Raw genomic sequence first — 20617 nt, 5'->3', positions numbered from 1 at the left:
CATGGAATACATTGTGGGGAAAATGGAAAGAAGAGAAACTGAATATTAATTAAATGGAGAACGACTGTAGAAAACTACAGCACGTGATAATTTACCAGTCGTCTTGCATAAATCACAAATTTTACATGTCTAGACAGCAGGTAATAGCGAATACAAATGGGGTGCTGACTTTTAGTTCAAGGGAGTGGAGTTTAAAAAGTAGGGAGGTTTTGCTAAAACTATGCAACACATTTATAGAGTCATAGAGATGTACAGCATGGAAACAGACCCTTTGGTCCAACCCGTCCATGCCGACCAGAGGTCCCAACCCGATCTAGTCCCACCTGCCGGCACCTGGCCCATATCCCTCCAAACCCTTCCTATTCATATCGCCATCCAAATGCCTCTTAAATGTTGCAATTGTACCAGCCTCCACCACTTCCTCTGGCAGCTCATTCCATACACGTACCACCTTCTGCGTGAAAAAGTTGCCCCTTATGTCCCTTTTATATCTTTCTCCTCTCACCCTAAACCTATGCCCTCTAGTTCTGGACTCCCTGACCCCAGGGAAAAGACTTTGTCTATTTATCCTATCCATGCCCCTCATAATTTTGTAAACCTCTATAAGGTCACCCTTCAGCCTCCGACGCTTCAGGGAAAACCGCCCCAGCCTGGTCAGCCTCTCCCTATAGCTCAGATCCTCCAACCCTGGCAACATCCTTGTAAATCTTTTCTGAACCCTTTCAAGTTTCACAACATCTTTCCAATAGGAAGAAGACCAGAATTGCATGCAATATTCCAACAGTGACGTCCTGTTGGAATATCAACGTCCTGTACAGCCACAAAGTGACGTCCCAACTCCTGTACTCAATACTCTGACCAATAAAAGAAAGCATACCAAATGCCGCTTTCACTATCCTATCTACCTGCGACTCCACTTTCAAAGACAACAGCTGGATTATTGTGAACAGCTTTGGCCCCCATATCTAACTAAATATTTCATGACATTAATGGCAGTCTAATAAAGGTTTGTTTGGTTCACTAGTGTGTTCAAGACTAAGGTGGACATTTTTTTTAATCAGTAAGTTTATGGAACAAATCAAGGGTTATGAAACTAAGGTAGGAAAATGGAGTTGAGCATTATCAGATCAACCAAGATGTTCTTGAATGATGGATCAAGTCCAATGGGCTGAATGGCCTATTTTAGCTCCTGTGTCTGATGGTCAAATGTATTGGCATAGGTTGCTCATTGAAGGAAGGCAGAGTGTCAAGATTGGGTATCTTTTTTGAAGTGTAAAAATGTCACTAGTGGAGTGCCACAAAGACAGGTTCTGAGGCCTCAATGTTTTACTATCTGTTTCATTGATTTAGAGGGGAGACCAAGTGTAATGCCCATACATTTACTGATAACACAAAAATACATGAGATAAGGAATCTACAAGGAGATGTTGACCGAATGGAGAAGAAGCCTGGCAGGTGGAGTTGAAAGTAGGACAGAGTACTTTGATAGGAAGAACCAAAGGGTGTATTATTTAAATGCTGAGAGACTCCAAAACAGTGAAGCATAGTGGGATCTGGGTATCTTTGTGATTTAAACATAAAAAATTAAGGTACAGCAAGTAATTAAGAGGGTAGAAAGAATTTTGGCCCTTGTTACATGGGTTTGTATTCTAAAAGTGGGAAAATGTTGTTCCAACTGGGTAAAGTGTTGTTGAGGCTGCACCTTGAGTGCTGTGTTTGGTTTAGCTCCCCCTATTTAAGAAAGCAAATGTTTGCATTGGAGGAGGCACTTCAAAGACATTCATTTGGCTGATTCCTGGGATGAAGGAGTTAACTTAGTAAAAAGGACTAAACAGGTTAGAAGAGGAAGAATAAGTTGTCTTATTGAAACTGAGATTCTGACGGGGAATATTAGGGTGCACCTTGAGAAGATCTTTCCACTAGTGGGTAAATCTTGAACTAGGAGACCAACTTTTAAACCCATAAAAATATCAATTGAAAGAGAGGCCCTTTCGCCCATTGGATCGCCAAAACTAAGGTTGTAAGGTTTCCTGCCTCTACCACACTCCCAGGCAATACATTCCAGACCCCAACCACCATATGGGTGAAAATTTATTTAAACTAAGCTCTCCACTTAAACCTCCTGCCTTGCACCTTCAAAAGTGTGCTGCATTGTTATTGATCATTTGACAAATGGGAATGGCTACTTCTTATTTACCTTGCCCATTTACTATTTACGTTATGGGAGGCACGGTGGCACAGTGGTTAGGACTGCTGCCTTACAGCGCCAGAGACCTGCGTTCAATTCCCGCCTCAAGCAACTATGTAAACTCCACACAGACATTCTCCCCGTGTCTGCGTGGGTTTTCTCCGGGTGCTTCGGTTTCCTCCCGCAGTCCAAAGATGTGCAGGTTAGGTGAATTGGCCATGCTACATTGCCCGTAGTGTTAGGTGAAGGGGTAAATGTAGGGGAATGAGTCTGGGTGGGTTGCTCTTTGGAGGGTCGGTGTGGACTTGTTGGGCCAAAGGGCCTGCTTCCACACTGAAAGTAATCTAATCTAATCCATGCCCCTCAGATTTACTTCGACCTTTTCTGTTCCAAAGAAAACAATCCCAGCTTATCTAGCCTCACTTCATAGCTGAAGCACACCTTCCAAGGCAACATCCTGGTGAATCTCCTCTGAACTCTCTCCAATGCAGTCATATCCTTCATATAATGCAGTGACCAAAACTGTTCCAGCTGTAGTTTAACCAATATTCTGTACAACTCCAACATGACTCCCCCTCCTTCTTTAATCTTGCCCTCAACTAATATGGGCGCCATTGTGATTCGCACTGCTCCCTGTCAGTGGCAGGAACCTGGGTTCAGTTCCACTCTTGGGCGACTGTCTGTTTAGAGCTTGCACATTCTCCCTGTGTCTGTGTGGGTTTCCTCCAGGTGCTCCAGTTTTCTCCCTCCAAAGATGCACAGGTTAGGTGGTTTGGCCATGGGAAATGCAGGGTTATTGGGATAGGGTAGGGGTGTGCATCTGGATGGGATGCTGTTCAAAGGGTCAGTGTGGACTCGATGGGCCTAATGACCACCTTCCACATTGTTAGGATTCTATGATGAAGGTAAGTATCCCACACGCCACCTTAACTATGTTACTAAACGGCCTTGTCACTTTCAGGGCTTTGTGGACAAACACCCTCTGTTCCTCAGAGCCTTCTAATGTCCCACCATTCATTGATTACTCCCTTGTCTTGTTACATCTTTCAAAGTGTCAATTTCTAAACTGTCACTTATCAGGATTAAGATTCATCTGCCACTGATCTGCCCATCTGACTAATCTGTTTTTAATCTTCCTCTCACCTAAAATCTCTTCCTGACTGACAATAACGTGAAATAAAATGTGAAAATATCCACTTTCACAGAATTAATAGAAACTTGGGTTACAGAGTAGGAAGATGGTCATTTAAAACAAAATGAGAAGGAATTTCCTTGACAGTAATGAACATCTGGAATTCTGTACCCCAGAGAATTGTGGAGGCTAGATCACTGGAAGTATTTAAAGAGGAGATCGATAGATTCGTGAAATATTGGAGTTGAGTGCTGTGAGGCCTTCTAGGTTTCTGTTAGTTTTATGGGATTAAGTTACTCTCTTAAAATTATGGTTAATAATTATTTGTGTTTATTTATACTTTTATTTTCTCAGTAGTTGAGTATAACCGTTTTTGTCAGTGTGAGATTCTACATTCAGGCACTGAATAGAAGATGTGGAATTGGAGACCACCTTGAGGTCAGCTTGGAAATATTTAAACACTTAAAATGTACCCAAGATATATAATCAGTGTATTACCTTGATAAAGAAAGGTGATGGAAGATTGAATTGTATAAACACATGTTATACGCATTGCTCTAGTAGTTTTGTATTCACGACCTGTACTAGACCAGCAGTGGTTCACTTTGAGCAGAGCAGCTTTGGTGGTTCTTGACAAGGGTTAGTATAACAGAGTCCGACTTCCATCCCAGCTAATTGAAATGTCACGTCATGCCAAGCTGACCACAGTGAGGCATCCCTGTGCTGCACTAGCCTGGTTTCAAATGCATCTTCTTAGTATTGTCTTCAAAATACTTTTATTCGTACATATTCGTTTTTAATATAAAAAGCTTTTGTCATTATTATCTAACATTAAAAATTATTTTTCCTTACTACAGTTCGAAGAGAGTGATGATGATTTGGATTCAAGATTTGATACCAACGAGCTGGCCTACCGCAGAGACTCCATTTACAGCTGTGTCAGTCTGCCATATTTTCACAGTTTCCTGTTTATGAAAGGTAAGATGGAATTTGTCAATAAGGTAAGGAAGAGTTATTGTATCAGCCTTAAAAAATATCTGAATTAGATTAGATTACATTACATTACAGTGTGGAAACGGGCCCTTCGGCCCAACAAGTCCACACCGACCCGCCGAAGAGCAACCCACCCATTATCCTACATTTACCCCTTTACCTAACACTACAGGCAATTTAGCATGGCCAATTCACCTGACCTGCATATCTTTGGACTGTGGGAGGAAACCGGAGCACCCGGAGGAAACCCACGTAGACACGGGGAGAATGTGCAAACTCCACACAGTCAGTCGCCTGAGTCGGGAATTGAACCCGGGTCTCTGGCGCTGTGAGGCAGCAGTGCTAACCACTGTGCCACCGTGCTGCCCACTAATTGATTATCTGTTTTCATCATTCTCAAGGGTGCAAACTGAAGTATTATATTTAAGCATGGCTTAATCAAGGATTCAAGCCCTACTTACCCTTGAGTGCACAAATCCTGATTCTAGCTCCATCTAGAGTTCAATGTCGAGTTAAACTTGTCTCCCTTGCCACTGCCTCCCTGGTTGATCAAAAATCCATCTGCCTTCAACCTGAATTTACTCAGTAGCCCAGCTTCCAATGCTCTTTGAGGAGGAAAATGTCAAAGATCTACAAATATCAGGAAGAAGAAATTCCTCCCCGCTTCCATCTTAAATGAAAGACCTCATATTTGTAAGCTTTGCCTGCATGTCCACAAGGAGAGAAGTCTGCCAGCTACTACTGTGTCAGATTCCTTTAGAATCAGTAAAGCCACAAAAATTGTTACAACAGAGAAGAAGACCATCTGCTCTGATTATATCTGTGCATGTTCTCTGCAGGAGCAATTTATCCAGTTCCATTCCCCTTGACAATCTAAATGTCATTTGAATGCCTCAATTGAACCTGCCTCCATCACGCTGCCAGAACATTCTAGATCCTAACCAGGGGCTATGTGAAAGAGATTCATCCTCAAGTGTGCTTTCTTGTTCTCCATCCTTCTCCCAACAGAAACCATTCCTCCCTAGCAAACTCTCTGGACCTGTCATGATTTTGAGTGCCTGTATAAGCCTGCCTTCTCCATGGCTCATTTTCTCTGATTTATCTACATTACTATAATTCCTCAATCCAGAGTCATTCTCATGAACCTTTTCTTCCCTCATATAGAGTCATGAAGTCCTACAGTACAGACATGGGCCCTTCTGGCCAAACTGGTCCATACCAACCAAAATATCCATCCACACTAACACCATTTCCCTGTACTTGCCCCATGTCCTTCTCAACCTTTCCTATGTGTGTATTTATCCATATGCCTTATAAATGTTGATAATGTACCCGCCTCAACCACTTCCGCTGGCAGCTCATTCGTTACGCGTGCCACTCTCTGCGTAAATAAAAACAAAGTTGCCCTTCAGGTTTCCTTCTTGGTCACTTCATCAAGTGAGGCATGATCTCCAATGTACAAAGCCATGTTGACTACTCCTAATCAGATCTCGTCTTTCTAAATACATGTGTATCTTATCCTCAGAATCTTCTCAAGTAACTTACCTTCCACAGATGTTAGGCTTACTGGTCTATAGTTCTGTGGGATCATGTTAAATTATGACTGAAATCGCTGAATAGTGAAAATAGCCTCTGTATTCAGCAATCACAGCACAATGTTCAAGGCAGCAATAGAATCCGGAAATACAGTTCTTACATAAATTAAAATCTCACTGCTATAGAGTTATATTTTTTATCTGTAGTACTCAAAGGCTTCAAGGGCTTCTGTCTTGGGAGACAGGAGATGGGTTAAAACATGCTAAGTGCTGGCTGTTACTTCTGAAGGGATGTCTGTCTGGTCTGCGTGTGTCAACCCTTGTGTCTTTTAAACTAGTAAATGTTAGTAAAAATACTATGCTCGAAATAAGTTAGAAATCGTAATGAAAGAATAAACGATATTAAACTGATTACTGCAGCTGTGTGGTGAGACTTACTACTTTCCAATATGAGTTTCATTGATTCATGCAATTTCATCACATCAGTTGTATGACACTTTGATCTTTTACCATAAATTCTGTGTCCTCTAATCCTGCCCCACTAGTTACCCGATGAAGGAGCAGCACTCTAAAAGTTTGTACTGCCAAGTAAATCTGTTGGAGTATAATCTGGTGTTGTGTGACTTTTAACTTTGTCTGCCCCAGTCCAACACCAGCACCTCCACACCACAGAAACATTCATGGCATTGAAGAATTTAAATGTGCATTTGTGGTTTCAAGGCAGGCAAGGCTATGGGCCAAGTGCTGAAAACTGAGATTAGAATAATTCGGTGGTTGTTCTTGACCAGCATGGACACAGTAAATGAAAGAGCTTTCTTCTGTGCCATAGATTTCAATGACACTGACACTTTGGTCAGCTTCCACTCTAGGTTCAGGAGCAGGTGTAAGCCATTTAACCTATAACTGATCTTCAGTTGATCTGATAATCCTCAACACCACTTTCCTGCCATTTAATCTTTAATTCCTTGACTGATTAAAAATCCGTCTTATCTCAGCCATACATATAGTTATCAACCCAATCTCTGCAGCTCTCTGTGCTAAAGAATTCACAGATTCACTACCCTGTGGGGAAAGCAATTCCTCCTCTCCTCTGTTTTACCAGGCAACCCTTTGATTTGCAGTTATGTCATCTGATCCTGGATGTTCCTACAAGGGGAAACATCGATTCCACATGTACTCTGTCAAGTCCCCCAGGAATCTTGTATGTAGGCCCTAATCAAACTGACCTCATAATAAGGCCAACTGAGTTTTGTTTCATTTAACTAGTCTAAGTACATGTTTAAACATATTACTTAACAATTTTTCATAGTTATGTTGTGGAATTTCACTTGTTATGCAATTTAATGCATTACTTTTATCATTCTGGTATCAGTTTAAAGTAATGTTGTAGGTTACAGAGAGAAATAAACAAATCCTCACCAGTCATCTCATTAATCACTCCAGGTTTCAGCTCTTGGGTCTCACTGCTTTCAGTTCCCTCTGTCAGTCCACTTTTTTAATATGTAAAAGGCCATATAGCATCTCTTGCTTCAAGGCACTGAGGTCTCACAAGCCAGGGAGCTTTGGATGTATTTTCTCTCCTTTTGATCCACATAAGAATATACCGTGATTGAACCTGAACTAAAAAGAGGGCATGAGATAGCTTTGGCAAATCAGGAGAATCCAAAGGGTTTTTCCAAAAACATTAAGGACAAAAGGGTAACTGGGGAGAGAATAGGGCCCCTCAAAGATCAGCAAGGTAGCCTTTGTGTGGAGCCACAGGAGATGCGGCAAATACTAGACGAGTTTTTTGCATCAGTATTTACTGTGTGAAAAGGACATAGAAGATATAGAATGAAAATGTCCATATTACAGAGGAGGAAATGTTGGAAGTCTCGAAATGCATAAAAGTGGATAAATCCCCAGGACCTGATCAGGTGTATCCTAGAACTCTGTGGGAAGCTAGGGAAGTGATTGCTGGGCCTCTTACTGAGATATTTATATCGTCGATAGTCACAGGTGAGGTGCCGGAAGACTGGAGGTTGGCTAATGTGGTGCCACTGTTTAAGAAAGATGGTAAGGACAAACCAGGGTACTATAGACCGATGAGCCTGACCTCAGTGGTGGGCAAGTTGTTGGAGGGAAGCCTGAGGGACAGGATGTGCATGTATTTGGAAAGGCAAGGACTGATTTGGGATAGTCAACATGGCTTTGTGCATGGGAAATCATGTCTCACAAACTTGATTGAGTTTTTTGAAGAAGTAACAAAGAGGATTGATTAGGGCAGAGCAGTAGATGTGATCTATATGGACTTCAGTAAGGCATTCGACAAGGTTCCCCATGGGAGACTGGTTAGCAAGGTTAAATCTCATGGAATACAGGGAGAACTAGCCCTTTGGATACAGAACTGACTCCAGAGTAGAAGACAGAGGGTGGTGTTGGTTTTTCAGACTGGAGGTCTGTGACGAGTGGAGTGCCACAAGGATTGGTGCTGGGTCCTCTACTTTCCATCATTTTTATAAATGATTTGGATATGTGGATAAGAGATATAGTTAGTAAGTTTGCTGATAACACGACAATTGGAAGTGTATTGGACAGTGAAGAAGGTTACCTCGGATTACAACGGGATCTTGTTCAGATGGGCCAATGGGCTGAGAGGTGGCAGATGGAGTTTGATTTAGGTAAACGCAAGGTGCTGCATTTTGGGAGAGCAAATCATAGCAGGACTTATACACTTAATGGTCCTAGGGAGTATTGCTGAACAAAGAGACCTTTGTGCTGCTGATGATCTGCAATCAATTAAAAGTGCAATAGGCTCAGAGCAGTTAGTTTTGATATCCCCTTTGACTCTGGGGGAAGTGCCTTGCCAGCACTTAATACCTCTCCATAACATTAAAGCCCAGACTGGCAATATATATAACAGTTAGGAAATAAAGGTGTTATCCCAAGTACATCCATCATTCAAAACAGAAAGATAATCTTAAGCTTCCAAAACATCTTATTTTATACATGCTGCATAAAGGGGATAATCAGCTAATTAGTAGAATTACAAAGTACAACCGTTTACTGGTGACATACATGTTTGACATTGAGACATCACTGAGTAGGAGTGGAAAACAATGCTGCATAGCTGATGGGTGCAAATATGACTATGGCTGATGATCCAACTGAGTACCTTGTTCCCACTTTCTCCCATATTCTTTGTTCCTTCTAAGCCTCAGAACTATGTGTCTCCTTGAAGGCATTCAAGGTTTTGGTCTCAAACTCTTCCTTTGGCAGAGAATTCCACAGACTCACCACTCTTCGGGGGTAGAGAACTTCTACTTTATGGGATTATTGTGATCAAAAGTTTGCACTCTTGATGATTTCAATGTGAGGAATTGCATGTGGAATATTTAGGATCTGAAATATTTAAGAGTTTAATTGCACTAAATCACATTCACCATTTACCCCTGTGCTGACTGTTCTATATTGGCTCCCAGATCTAGCAATAGTTCAATTTTTCCATCTCAATCTTGCCTACAAATATCTTCCTGGCCTCACCCCATCCATATCTCTCTGTTCGTCAACAACAACTTTCTGAGATGTCTATTCCTTCAATTTTGGCCTCTTACACATTCCTGTTTTTTTCCCCATCATTATTAGTAGTTCTTTTAGCAGACTATGGTCTGTAGTTCCCTATGTGAAACTGTCCTTGTCTTTTAAGAGTATCTTTTCAAGATGCTGCTTAAAGTCTACCTCTTTGACCAAACGTTTGATTACCTGTTCTAATTTCTTCTTATGAGATTTAACATCAAATGTGAAGCACTTCTTTAATGTAGCAAAACATCATGTTTTACATAAACATTGTTGTTCACACTAAAATGACACAAACATAGTGTCATACAGAATGGAAGAGAGCCTTTGGTTCATGGAAGCTGTGCTGACAAAATCAACACAAGTCCCACTTTCCAGCACTTTCCCCATAGTCTTAAATATTATGAGATAGTTTGAAATGTATTCAAATTAACTATTCTTCTTGAGAAGTTAAACGTTTTTGTTCAAGTTTAATATTTTCTGTTCCATGGATTTGGGTTATCACCTTGGCAAAGAATCATCAAGACGTTAATGTACTTGTTTTGCAGGAGGCCTGATGAATACATGGAAACGCCGTTGGTGTGTTTTAAAGGATGAAACGTTCATGTGGTTCCGTTCAAAACAAGAAGCCTTGAAGCTAGGTTGGTTGTTCAAGAAAGGTGGTGGCACATCAACCTTATCAAGACGCAACTGGAAAAGACGTTGGTTCGTTCTGAGAGAGAGCAAATTAATGTACTTTGAGAATGACAGCGAAGAAAAGTTAAAAGGAACCATTGATATTAAATCTGCAAGGTAATGGTCACTTTAAAGATGCCATACTTTCTAGCTCTTGTAACAATGTACAATAACTCACCTTGTGTGTCCTGTGCTCCTGCAAACGAACATGTGAAAAGAATATTGTGGTTCTGTTTTCATTATTAGGGAGATTATCGATGACACTGGCAAGGAGAATGGTATTAGTATAGCATTAGAAGATCGCATCTTCTACCTTACTGCAGAGACAGCAGAAGATGCCAGGTAATTGTTCTGTTGTTAGATTTGAGTAAAATTGATTAAATATGTTCTTTATTCATGTGCAATATGTGAGCATTATTGGCAAAGACCGTGTTGATCCTTTATTGCTCTTGGTAAGGTGGTGAGCAAGTGTTTTCTTGAAATGCTGCATTCTATGTTGTTCATGCCTATGTTGATGTAAAAGGAAGCGTTTCCAGGATTTTGATGCAGTGATAGTGAAGGCATAATTCCAAGTGGATACACTTTGGTTTAACTTGGTGAAGCAAAGGAGAATGAGGAGACAATTGATATAAGTATGAACACTGTCTGGAAGGCCAAGAAGCATTATCCTCACCAAGTCCTATTTTCTCAACTTTCAAATGGCCACTATTCCAGAGAGAACAAATACATGCTCAAGCACTTTTTTAAATAAAAAAAACACGTAGCATTGGTAACATTGTTCACTTATGTCCAAAGATTTGCAAGTTTAAAATTGGCCTGTTCAGTTCAATGAAGACTTATAGCAGAACTCAGTGTTGCTGTGTAGATATCATGCTTGCATCTAGGGACAGCCACTCACGACAAGAAGTGACAATTGGATTGATATTTTGAGGAAATTATGCTGCCAACCATACAGATTAAGTAGTGGAGTGAAACTGATTGGATTGCTCTGCGTATGCTGTCCATGCTGATCAGATATCCCAACCTAATCGAGTCCCACCTGCCAGCATCTGGCCCATGTCCCTCCGAACCCTTCCTATTCATATACCCGTCCAGGTGCCTTTTAAATGTTGCAGTTGTACTAGCCTCCATCACTTCCTCTGGCAGCTCATTCCATACACGTACCAGCCTCTGCGTGAAAACGTTGCCCCTTAGGTCTCTTTTATATCTTTCCTCTATCTCCCTAAACTTTTGCCCTCTAGTTCTGGACTGTCTATTTATCCTATCTATGCCCTTCTATAAACCTCTATGAGGTCACCCCTCAGCAGTCGACGCTCCAGGGAAAACAGCCCCAGCCTGTTCAGCCTCTCCCTATAGCTCAAATCCTCCAAACCTGGCAAATCCTTGTAAATCTTTTCTGAACCCTTTCAAGTTTCACAACATCTTTCCGATAGGAAGGAGACCCGAATTGCACGCAATATTCCAACAGTGGATTAACCCATGTCCTGTACAGCCACAACATGACCTCCTCAACAGCATTATTTTTTTAAAATGTAACACACCATGCCAAGTTGGTGTGTGACATGGCGGCAAGTTTGTATTCCCATGCACGTGCTGCCCATGTTCTGAGATTGAAAAATTCTTTAAAGGGAGCTTTGGCAAGTTTCGACAGTGCAACGTGCAGATTTAGCTGTCATTATTACTATTGTTGGAGCAAGTGAATATCTAAGATAATGGAAGGGATTCTCCTTCAATCAATGTAATTACAAAGTAGAATTGAAGGCTCAGTAGTCTTTTTTTTTATCGTTTCATGTTGCTTAAGAATGTCCTGTTGTCTATATTTTCTATTCCACTAAGCAGAGTGACCACATACTACTTGAAAAATTTAAGTCTATTTACAAATAATAAAACAGAGTCTGAATTGTTTGTCCAGACTCTTCATTGAACCAGATAGTTTCTAGTTCTCACCCTTGTTTTATGGCAAGCAAGACTATGAATAGTCTAATGTCTGTTATTTCTTGGTGAATCTTGCAGGCAGTTTACTTCAAATATATATAACATACAAGGAATATCTCCTTTTCACTAGATTACATTAGATTAGATTCCCCACTGTGTGGAAACAGGCCCTTCGGCCCAACCAGTCCACACCGACCTTCTGAAGAGTAACCCACCCTGACCCATTTCCCTCTGACTAATGCACCTAACACTCTGGGCAATTTAGCTTGGTCAATTCACCTGACCTGCACATCTTTGGACGGTGGGAGGAAACCCATGCAGACACAGGGAGAATGTGCAAACTCCACACAGATTCCACAGAGGCTGGAATCGAACCTGGGATCCTGGTGCTGTGCGGCAGCAGTGCTAACCACTGAGCCACTAGGATGAGAAGATTGCTCCATATATTCCTACTCATTGTTCACAGTAGTGGTATTCAAAGCTTGTCGAAATTGCCAACTCTCACATTAAGATCCAGTGTTAAAATTAGTAAAGACATAACCACTGGTGTGATAAGCGTGCGTTGGATATATGCAGAGTGACAGATTGTGATGTCACAGGTTCCAAGCTAATGTAACCCTTTCCCATTGTAATGAAGGTCTGGGTCGACTATTGAAGGCTTTAATTTTGAGCCATTCTGAACGAGGGTCACTGGACCTGAATTGTTTACTCTGATTTCCCTCGACCACCGCTGCTAAACCTACTGAGTTTCTCCAGCAATTTCTGATTGCCAGCATCCACAGTTCATTTAGAGTCATATGGAAACAGTCCCTTGGGTCAACCTGTCCATGCTGACCAGATATCCCAACCCAATCTAGTCCCACCAACTAGCACCTGGCCCATATCCCTCCAAACCCTTCCTATTCATATACCCATCCAAATGCCTCTTAACTGCTGCAATTGTACCAACCTCCACCACATCCTTTGGCAGCTCATTCCATACATGTACGACCCTCTACATGAAAAAGTTGCCCCTTAGGTCTCTTTTATATCTTTCCCCTCTCACCCTAAACCTATGCCCTCTAGTTCTGGACTCCCCGACCACAGGGAAAAGACTTTGTCTACTTATCCTATCCATGCCCCTCATAATTTTGTAAAACTCTATAAGGTCACCCCTCAGCCTCAGATGCTCCAGGGAAAACAGTCCCAGCCTGTTCAGCCTCTCCCTATAGCTCAAATCTTCCAACCCTAGCAACATCCTTGTAAATCTTTTCTGAACCCTTTCAAGTTTCACAACATCTTTTCGATAGGAAGGAGACCAGAATTGCATGCAATATTCCAACAGTGGCCTAACCAATGTCCTGTTCAGCCGCAACATGACGTCCCAACTCCTGTACTCGATACTCTGACCAATAAAGGAAAGCATACCAAACGCCGCCTTCACTATCCTATCTACCTGCAACTCCACTTCTAAGGAACAATGAACCTGCATTTCAAGATCTCTTTGTTCAGCAACACTTCCTAGGACCTTACCATTAAGTGTATAAGTCCTGCTAAGATTTGCTTTCCCAAAATGCAGCAACTAGCATTTATCTGAATTAAATTCCATCTGCCACTTCTCAGCCCATTAGCCCATCTGGTCCAGATCCTGTTGTAATCTGAGGTAACCCTTTTCGCTGTCCACTACACCTCCAATTTTGGTGTCATCTGCAAACTTACGAACTGTACCTCTTATGCTCGTATTCAAATCATTTATGTAAATGACAAAAAGTAGAGACCCAGAACCGATCCTTGTAGCACTCCATTGGTCACAGGCCTCCAGTTTGAAAAACAACCCTCCACCACCACCCTCTGTCTTCTACCTTTGAGCCAGTTCTGTATCCAAATGGCTAGTTCTCCCTGTATTCCATGAGATCTAACCTTGCTAATCATTTGTTTTATTTTGAGAGCTAGCGCGAAGGCAGATCTTATGCTCCAAGCTGTAAATACTTAACTTTGTCGGCACTACGTTCAATGCTGAGATGTACTGAAGATGCAAAACCAAATACCTGCTAAATGTGTATCAGACCATAAGATGTTGGAACCAAATTACACTGATCAGCCAATTACATATGCTCTGCCATTCTCAATTCTCTGTTTCTCAATTCTCTTCATATCCTTTTGTTCTCTCACTAATCAAGAACCTATCTATCACTGTCGTAAATACATTCAATGACTTGACCTCCATGGATCTCCATGACATTGAGCTCCACGAATTCACCATCCTCTGGCTCAAGAAATTCCTCCCTATCTCCGTTCGTAAGGATTGTACTTTTACTTTAAAGTAGTGCCCTTGGGTCCTAGTCTCTCCTACTTGTGGCAACATCATCTTCCCATCCATTCTATCCAAGCCTGTCAGTATTTCATAAATTTCTATGAGATCCCTCCCCTTCTTCCTTCTAAACACTGAGTACAGACCCAGAGTCCTCGATCGTTCCTCATATGACAAGCCTTTCATTCCAGAGATTGATCGTTCTTGTGACATCCTCTCAACCTCCTCCAACATTAGTATGTACTTCCTAAGATATGGTACCCAAAACTGTTCTCAATATTCCAAATGCAGACTGATCAGAGTCTTGTACAGCCTCGGGAGTACACCCTACTTTTGCATCTAGCCGCCTTGAAATGAATGATAACAGTGCATATACCTTCCTAACTGTCAACTGCATGTTCACCCAAAGAGAATCCTGAACTAAGAATCTGATCTCTCTAAGTGTTGGTGTGCGACTGTGCTCAGCACAGGGCATGCTGGCAATGTCTGCTTTAGACAGGATTTCTCTCCATTCTCCCAAGATCCTTTCAAATGTCTCCAATAATCACTTTCTACCCATCCTTGATTTCTTCAAGGGCATGACATTGGCGATCGTAATTTCTTTGTTCCCCTCTACCTATTCCAGTCTGTTCCCCACTGAATTTGCTGCTCTCCATTCTCTTGGGTCTAACCCTTAGTTTGTTATCAAACCAACTGATAAGGGTGGTGCTGTTGTTATCTGACTTTCTGACCTCTACTTTGCAGAGGATAAGCACCAACTTGCAGACACTTTCTCCTACCTATCCTGGACCATGAGTGCACCACTGAACAGCATCTATTGTTTCCAGGGCTGCCACTGACTTTATCTCCTCTGGAGATCTCCCCTCCACAATTTCCCACTACATAATCCCCCAACCCCTCACAACCGCCTTCAAAAATTCAAGAACAGGACTGCCTTGGCAGAGCCATGGTTTCAATTGCCTCCTGCATCACTTAATTTATTTCTTCCTATCATGATTCTATATTTTCCCACATTGGCTTAGTTGTAAAATGTTTAACAAAGTAATAGATACAATAGCTATTACTAATTTAACTGTTCCAATATAGTAACATACCATATGAGATAATTCTAAAAGATGAGACTTAACAAATAATCCAGGTCTTTCTTGATCTGTAACGTTAGTTGCATTGCACTGTGAATTTTTGCTATAAATCTTCAGACCTCACTTTCCCCTACCTGATTTGCAGAGCTCCTCTGCTCAACCTGTAAGCATGATGCAAATTTCCAGTTGCTTACCATTTCAATATGCCACCTTATTCCCATGCTTAAATTTCCATCCTGCGTAAGCTTATAGTGTTCCAGCAAAGCTCATCTCAAGCTGAAAGAACAGTACCTCATTTTCAATAGTTAACTCAATAGTTTCTCAGTGTGAACTCTATCCTCCGTTTGATTGCTTCGCTCTCAGTAGAGTGGATCCCGTTTCTCCTTGTTATATGTATCATGTGGCATCTCTATCTCTCCTTTGCTACCATTACCACTCCCTCTGATCTTTTCCTCTGGATAGCTTCACCATCGGTTCTGTTCACACCTTCCCCATACCAACAGCATAAAAGCCAGAATTTTCAAACTTCCTTGTAGCTCCAAGGGTGTTATCAAATGCAAAACGCTGGGTCTGTTTCTCTCTTAATAAATCCTTACAGACCTAATGAGATTCTCCAGCATTTTCTGTTTTTCTTTCAGATTTCTACCTTCTGGGGTATTTTGCTATTATTTTAAACAACTTTATAAGGCTTTTCTGAGCTCTCCCAATGCAATTTATGTTGTTCCTTAAATGAAGGCATGAAAATTGTACACAATTACCATTTTATAAAGATTTCTCTACCAATCTGTGTCATGTCTCACATTCCATTCTTCTTCGCAATACAAACCAACATTTCATTTTGTTCTGAATTACATGCTATATCCTAGGCTATATATGACATGCTAACCTTTTCTGCTTGATGTACAGGGATTAGATTAGATTACTTAGTGTGGAAACAGGCCCTTTGGCCCAACAAGTCCACACCGACCCGCCGAAGCGCAACCCACCCAGACCCCTACATTTACCACTCCCAGCTCCTTCTGTACATTAACATTCTGAACTCTGTCTCCACTTAAATAATATTCTACTTTTTAAATTCTTCCATCCAAAGTGGGCAGCTTTACATTTTTCCCTCATTGCATAGCACATGCATAATTTATCTCTCCTCTATTCACCCATGTCCATTCCTTTTGCAGACTCGTACCCAGCTCTGATTGCTGGATCGGGTGCGCTGGGGCAGGAGGAGTTCTGCATCTGTGCACTGGACCTTTCAAAAATGGCTTCCCACACTCCCCATGTTTGCTCTGGAGGAATAGGGTGGACTGGGAGTTGGACTGAGAAACTCAAAGAACTGAGGAGCATGTCTGTTCCCAAGGTGGGCAGAATGAAAAGCCTGCCTCGGCTATCCAGGACTGCAAACAAAAATTAAATAAAAGAATAATGTAAAATGTTCCTCCACCCCCTTAGCTCGACTAACTCCCCTCAGGCCCATGTATTCCTGATGCTCCACCCTTGCCAACCAATACTGTCTACCCATACTCATGGTCACATTGCCCCTATGCTTCTTCATCCCCACAAGCTCCTCCACATGTTACAGTGTGCCCCACTACCTATTCCCATGACTTTTTGTACTCCCTGGGTCAGCTTAGCACCTGCTTCCAACCATTCTTTACCACCTTCATCTACCATGCTAACATATCCAGTATCTACAAGTACCTATCCCGAAGGGTGAAAAAGTCAGTTCTATTGCTTAAACTTCTATTTAACAAACTACATGAGTGACAAAATGGTTTTCATCTACAGAAACGCATTTTGACAGGTCTTGACAGTTCTTGACATGTCATGGTATGTGTTGACAATACCAACCGTTTTTTACTCCTTTTATGCACAATTAACAATTCCGAAAGGGTACCTGACTCCCTCACCTGCAAAGGGATCCCAACATCCTACCCACAAGTGATTTCGGATCCAAGATGTTCTGACACTCTTTGCAGGGGCACATGACCTCCCCAAAGAGCACCCTAGCTATTCAAAGAAATGCATAGGACACATCTGCTCTTCCTTAGTCTAACCTTCATGCTTCAAGAAAGATTTGACGAGGGGTTGCAAAAGCGCTCCTCTCTTTCACTCTCTTGATTGGCCGCAACAAAGATATTTTAACTTTTTAGCATATAGACATATCATATTTCAGATAAATGTTGTTGGTCTGTTCAAAATTGAAAAGCCAATTGAAAGGGTTTTTGTTTCAAAGAAAGAAAAATGTTATTACTTGTTATAAAGTGGAAGTTGACCCCCTCTGAGAACTGAAATCAATACATCCAAAGAGGAGAACCTTACCCTGGAATCTGTGAAAAGTGGCGTAACCTGCTTTTCAGCAACTTCTAGTGGTTCAATAAAATAAACCCCTGACTCTCACTTTAACATCAACAAGTAACAATTTACTAATCTAAATCTAACCGTGAACAAATTAAGTCAACTATTAACAAACCAAACAAATTCCTTCTAATTACTAACAGCAGCACAGTGGCTCAGTGATTAGCACTGCTGCCTCACAGTGCCAGGCTTCGATTCCCACCTTGGGCAACTGTCTGTGTGGAGTTTGCACATTCTCCCCGTGTCTGCGTGGGTTTCCACCGGCAGCTCCGGTTTCCTCCCACAATCCAAAGATGTGCAGATCAGATGAATTGGTCATGCTAAATTGCCTATAGTGTTAGTGTATTGGACAGGGGAATGGGCCTGGGTAGGTTACACTTCAGAGGGTCGGTGTGAACTTGTTGGGTCAAAAGGCCTGTTTTCACACTATAGGGAATCTAATCTAATCTAACTATTCCCGAATAAAGCACAATTCCATTGGTATGCTATTCCAATAAATACAAATCACACTCCAATACAAAAAAAATGGAATTTGGTGTCTGAAAGTTACAGCCAGGTTGTGTCTTCTAGATTTTTTCTGTGCCTTCTCTGCCATTCTTCCATCAGGAATGCCTTCTCCATCATTGGTACCAATGTTATTTAGATGTTGCTTTCTCTAATACCTAGATGAGGCTGAAAGAGCCAGTGGTTGTCTCTGGAGAGTTGAGAGCTGTTAGCTATGGCAGTTGGTAGTGAGTTCAGGGCCTTTGTCCAACTGCCCCTTTCTTTTATATCCTTGACGATATATCAATTTCTTACCATAAGATTGGTCCTATGTTGTCAAAACCATCATATTTAAATTTAATCTGATTTTGGTATCTAAGGGCCTGATTCAAATTGATTGATTGGCTAAATTCAAAAGCCTGTAAAAATGCTGCTTGGCCTACTAACTGTACAGCCTTTCGATACTAATGTTTCAAATCAGCACCATCTTTTAAAGGGACCATGCAGTGCTTTTCCCCTCTAGCATTTTACAAGCACCAAATTCTAACTTCTTCCCAATCTACAATTACTTTAACTGACTTTGCAACACTTGATAACCCTGAGAAAATTATTACTCCAACAAGTAGTAAGTTTTAATAAGGTATCAGTATCTTAAACAACATGAATATTATGATTTCAAAGTATTTAGACCCTCAAGGTGCGAGGTTTTAACCCCAGACCAAAGTTGTTTAATTGAGTTTGTATCCTGAGCAGCAGAAAATATTGTCAATATCTTTGAATTCTCTGTGAATAGAGGTTTTTCCATTTGAGCAATTATCGGGCATTATCTTTTGAGACGCTGAGAGAAAACGGGGAAAGTGAGTGTCTTCCAGTTACAAATCCATAATCCTCTTTCTAGATCTGTCCAAAAGTATTTGCATGAAATACAATCCATTTGTTTATTTTCAGCTCTTGCTGCTTTACTAAGCTGGATCATTTTCAGTCGAGTCTTCCTTCCTTATGTGTGAAACTTATCCATAATGATGTAAATCAAATGGGCGATACAGATCTGAGTTTTCAATGCCTTTTTATAAAGAGTGTAGTTTGGGCTTAGACTGGTTCTTGTTTATGAACTGCTTCATGAATTGACACAACCTGTGGCCAACTAGTTGCTATGGCTGTTTTATATGGTCATATAAAAACAAAAACACATGCACCAGCCGGTTTTGCAACAGATTCTACCCTACTGATGTTAGAATACATTCGCCTGTACCTGTGCTTTTGTTTTTGCCACTGTTTGCCTATTATTTGCTTATCTATGCTACTTAACTCTGTGATCTGCCTGTATTGCTCACAAGACAAAGCTTTTCACTGTGCCTCGGTACATGTGACAATAAATTCAATTCAATTCAGTATTGGTGCTTTTTCCTTTTAAAAAGCCATTTCAGTCCATTGGCAAAACTTCTCGGTCTTTAACTCCTGTGTAAGCCGTGCTGTAGTCAGAATGTACCTCATCTTTAACAAGTACAAGGTAGATTTATACGCTGCCTCAAACCAACTTGAGCTTGCTGCTCAAGAATACGTTTAACACGAGGCTACGTGCTGAAATTTCTGGCTACTAGGCAACACTTTGTGCAAATGCACAAGCAAAATGCTGCAAACACTAGAAATCTTGGATAAAAACAGTAAATGCTGAAAATACTGAGCAACTGATCACAACTCTGCTCTTTGCCACAGATGCTGAACAACATTTACTGTTTTATTTCAGTGTTTGCACTGTCTCTGGTCCTGACTTTTGGGCTCTCCAGTTTAGTCTCCTGTATGCCATTCTTTTTTGTAATTGATACAGCAATGGCACACTCGTCCTACTCTAGATCAAATGCCCACAATCAAAGGCTGATATTGCAGTTGTAAAGAAAGTTACATCTGATTATTTCAAGTAAAATAGAATAATTATTGAGAAGTACTCATTCATAGAAAAGGTGGTTGAAATGTGTTAGTACCCATTGATCCCTACATTGAATGGACCAAATGATTGCTTTCAAACCTTTGTGTTCTGAAATATGATAAAATAACAGTGATTGAAGTACAAAACTGCAACAATTTGTTTGAGCAAAGTAATTTAATGCTAAAAGGCCTGTCTTGCCTTATCTAGAATTTTAGACCATATCTATAACCTGAAGTTACTACAATCGGGGAGAACCTGTTTCTGATATCTGTTTCGCTACTTCTGTTGCAGTCAGTGGTTTAGTGTCCTCAGCCAAGTTCATGGGTCAACTGAGCAAGAGATCCGAGAAATGCATGGTGAGCAAGCAAACCCACATAATGCAGTGGTGAGTTTCTGTTCTTACCTATCCCTTAATACTTCTTTAAAAGGGTAGGTTATCTAGCATAAACAAGTTATTTTGGTATTAACTG

General features: G+C 41.1%; 1 protein-coding gene across 4 annotated transcripts in view; it reads left to right on the top strand.

Annotated features, from left to right (window-relative positions):
* The window catches only part of myo10 (myosin X), a 333744-nt gene that overhangs the window by 235043 nt on the left and 78084 nt on the right, over positions 1–20617 (top strand). For all 4 annotated transcript variants that reach the window (XM_087987033.1, XM_043689681.2, XM_087987034.1 and 1 more), the window contains 4 exons: positions 4178–4298; positions 9952–10195; positions 10325–10420; positions 20439–20532. In XM_087987033.1, coding sequence (XP_087843159.1) covers positions 4178–4298; positions 9952–10195; positions 10325–10420; positions 20439–20532 — 555 coding nt within the window. The remainder of the gene's footprint in view (positions 1–4177; positions 4299–9951; positions 10196–10324; positions 10421–20438; positions 20533–20617) is intronic.

The sequence above is a fragment of the Chiloscyllium plagiosum genome, unplaced genomic scaffold (assembly GCF_037043375.1).
Source record: "Chiloscyllium plagiosum isolate Xiang-an unplaced genomic scaffold, Cpla_swu_hap1 HiC_scaffold_5, whole genome shotgun sequence".
Lineage (NCBI taxonomy): Eukaryota > Metazoa > Chordata > Chondrichthyes > Orectolobiformes > Hemiscylliidae > Chiloscyllium > Chiloscyllium plagiosum.
This window is presented reverse-complemented; position numbering and strand designations above follow the sequence as displayed.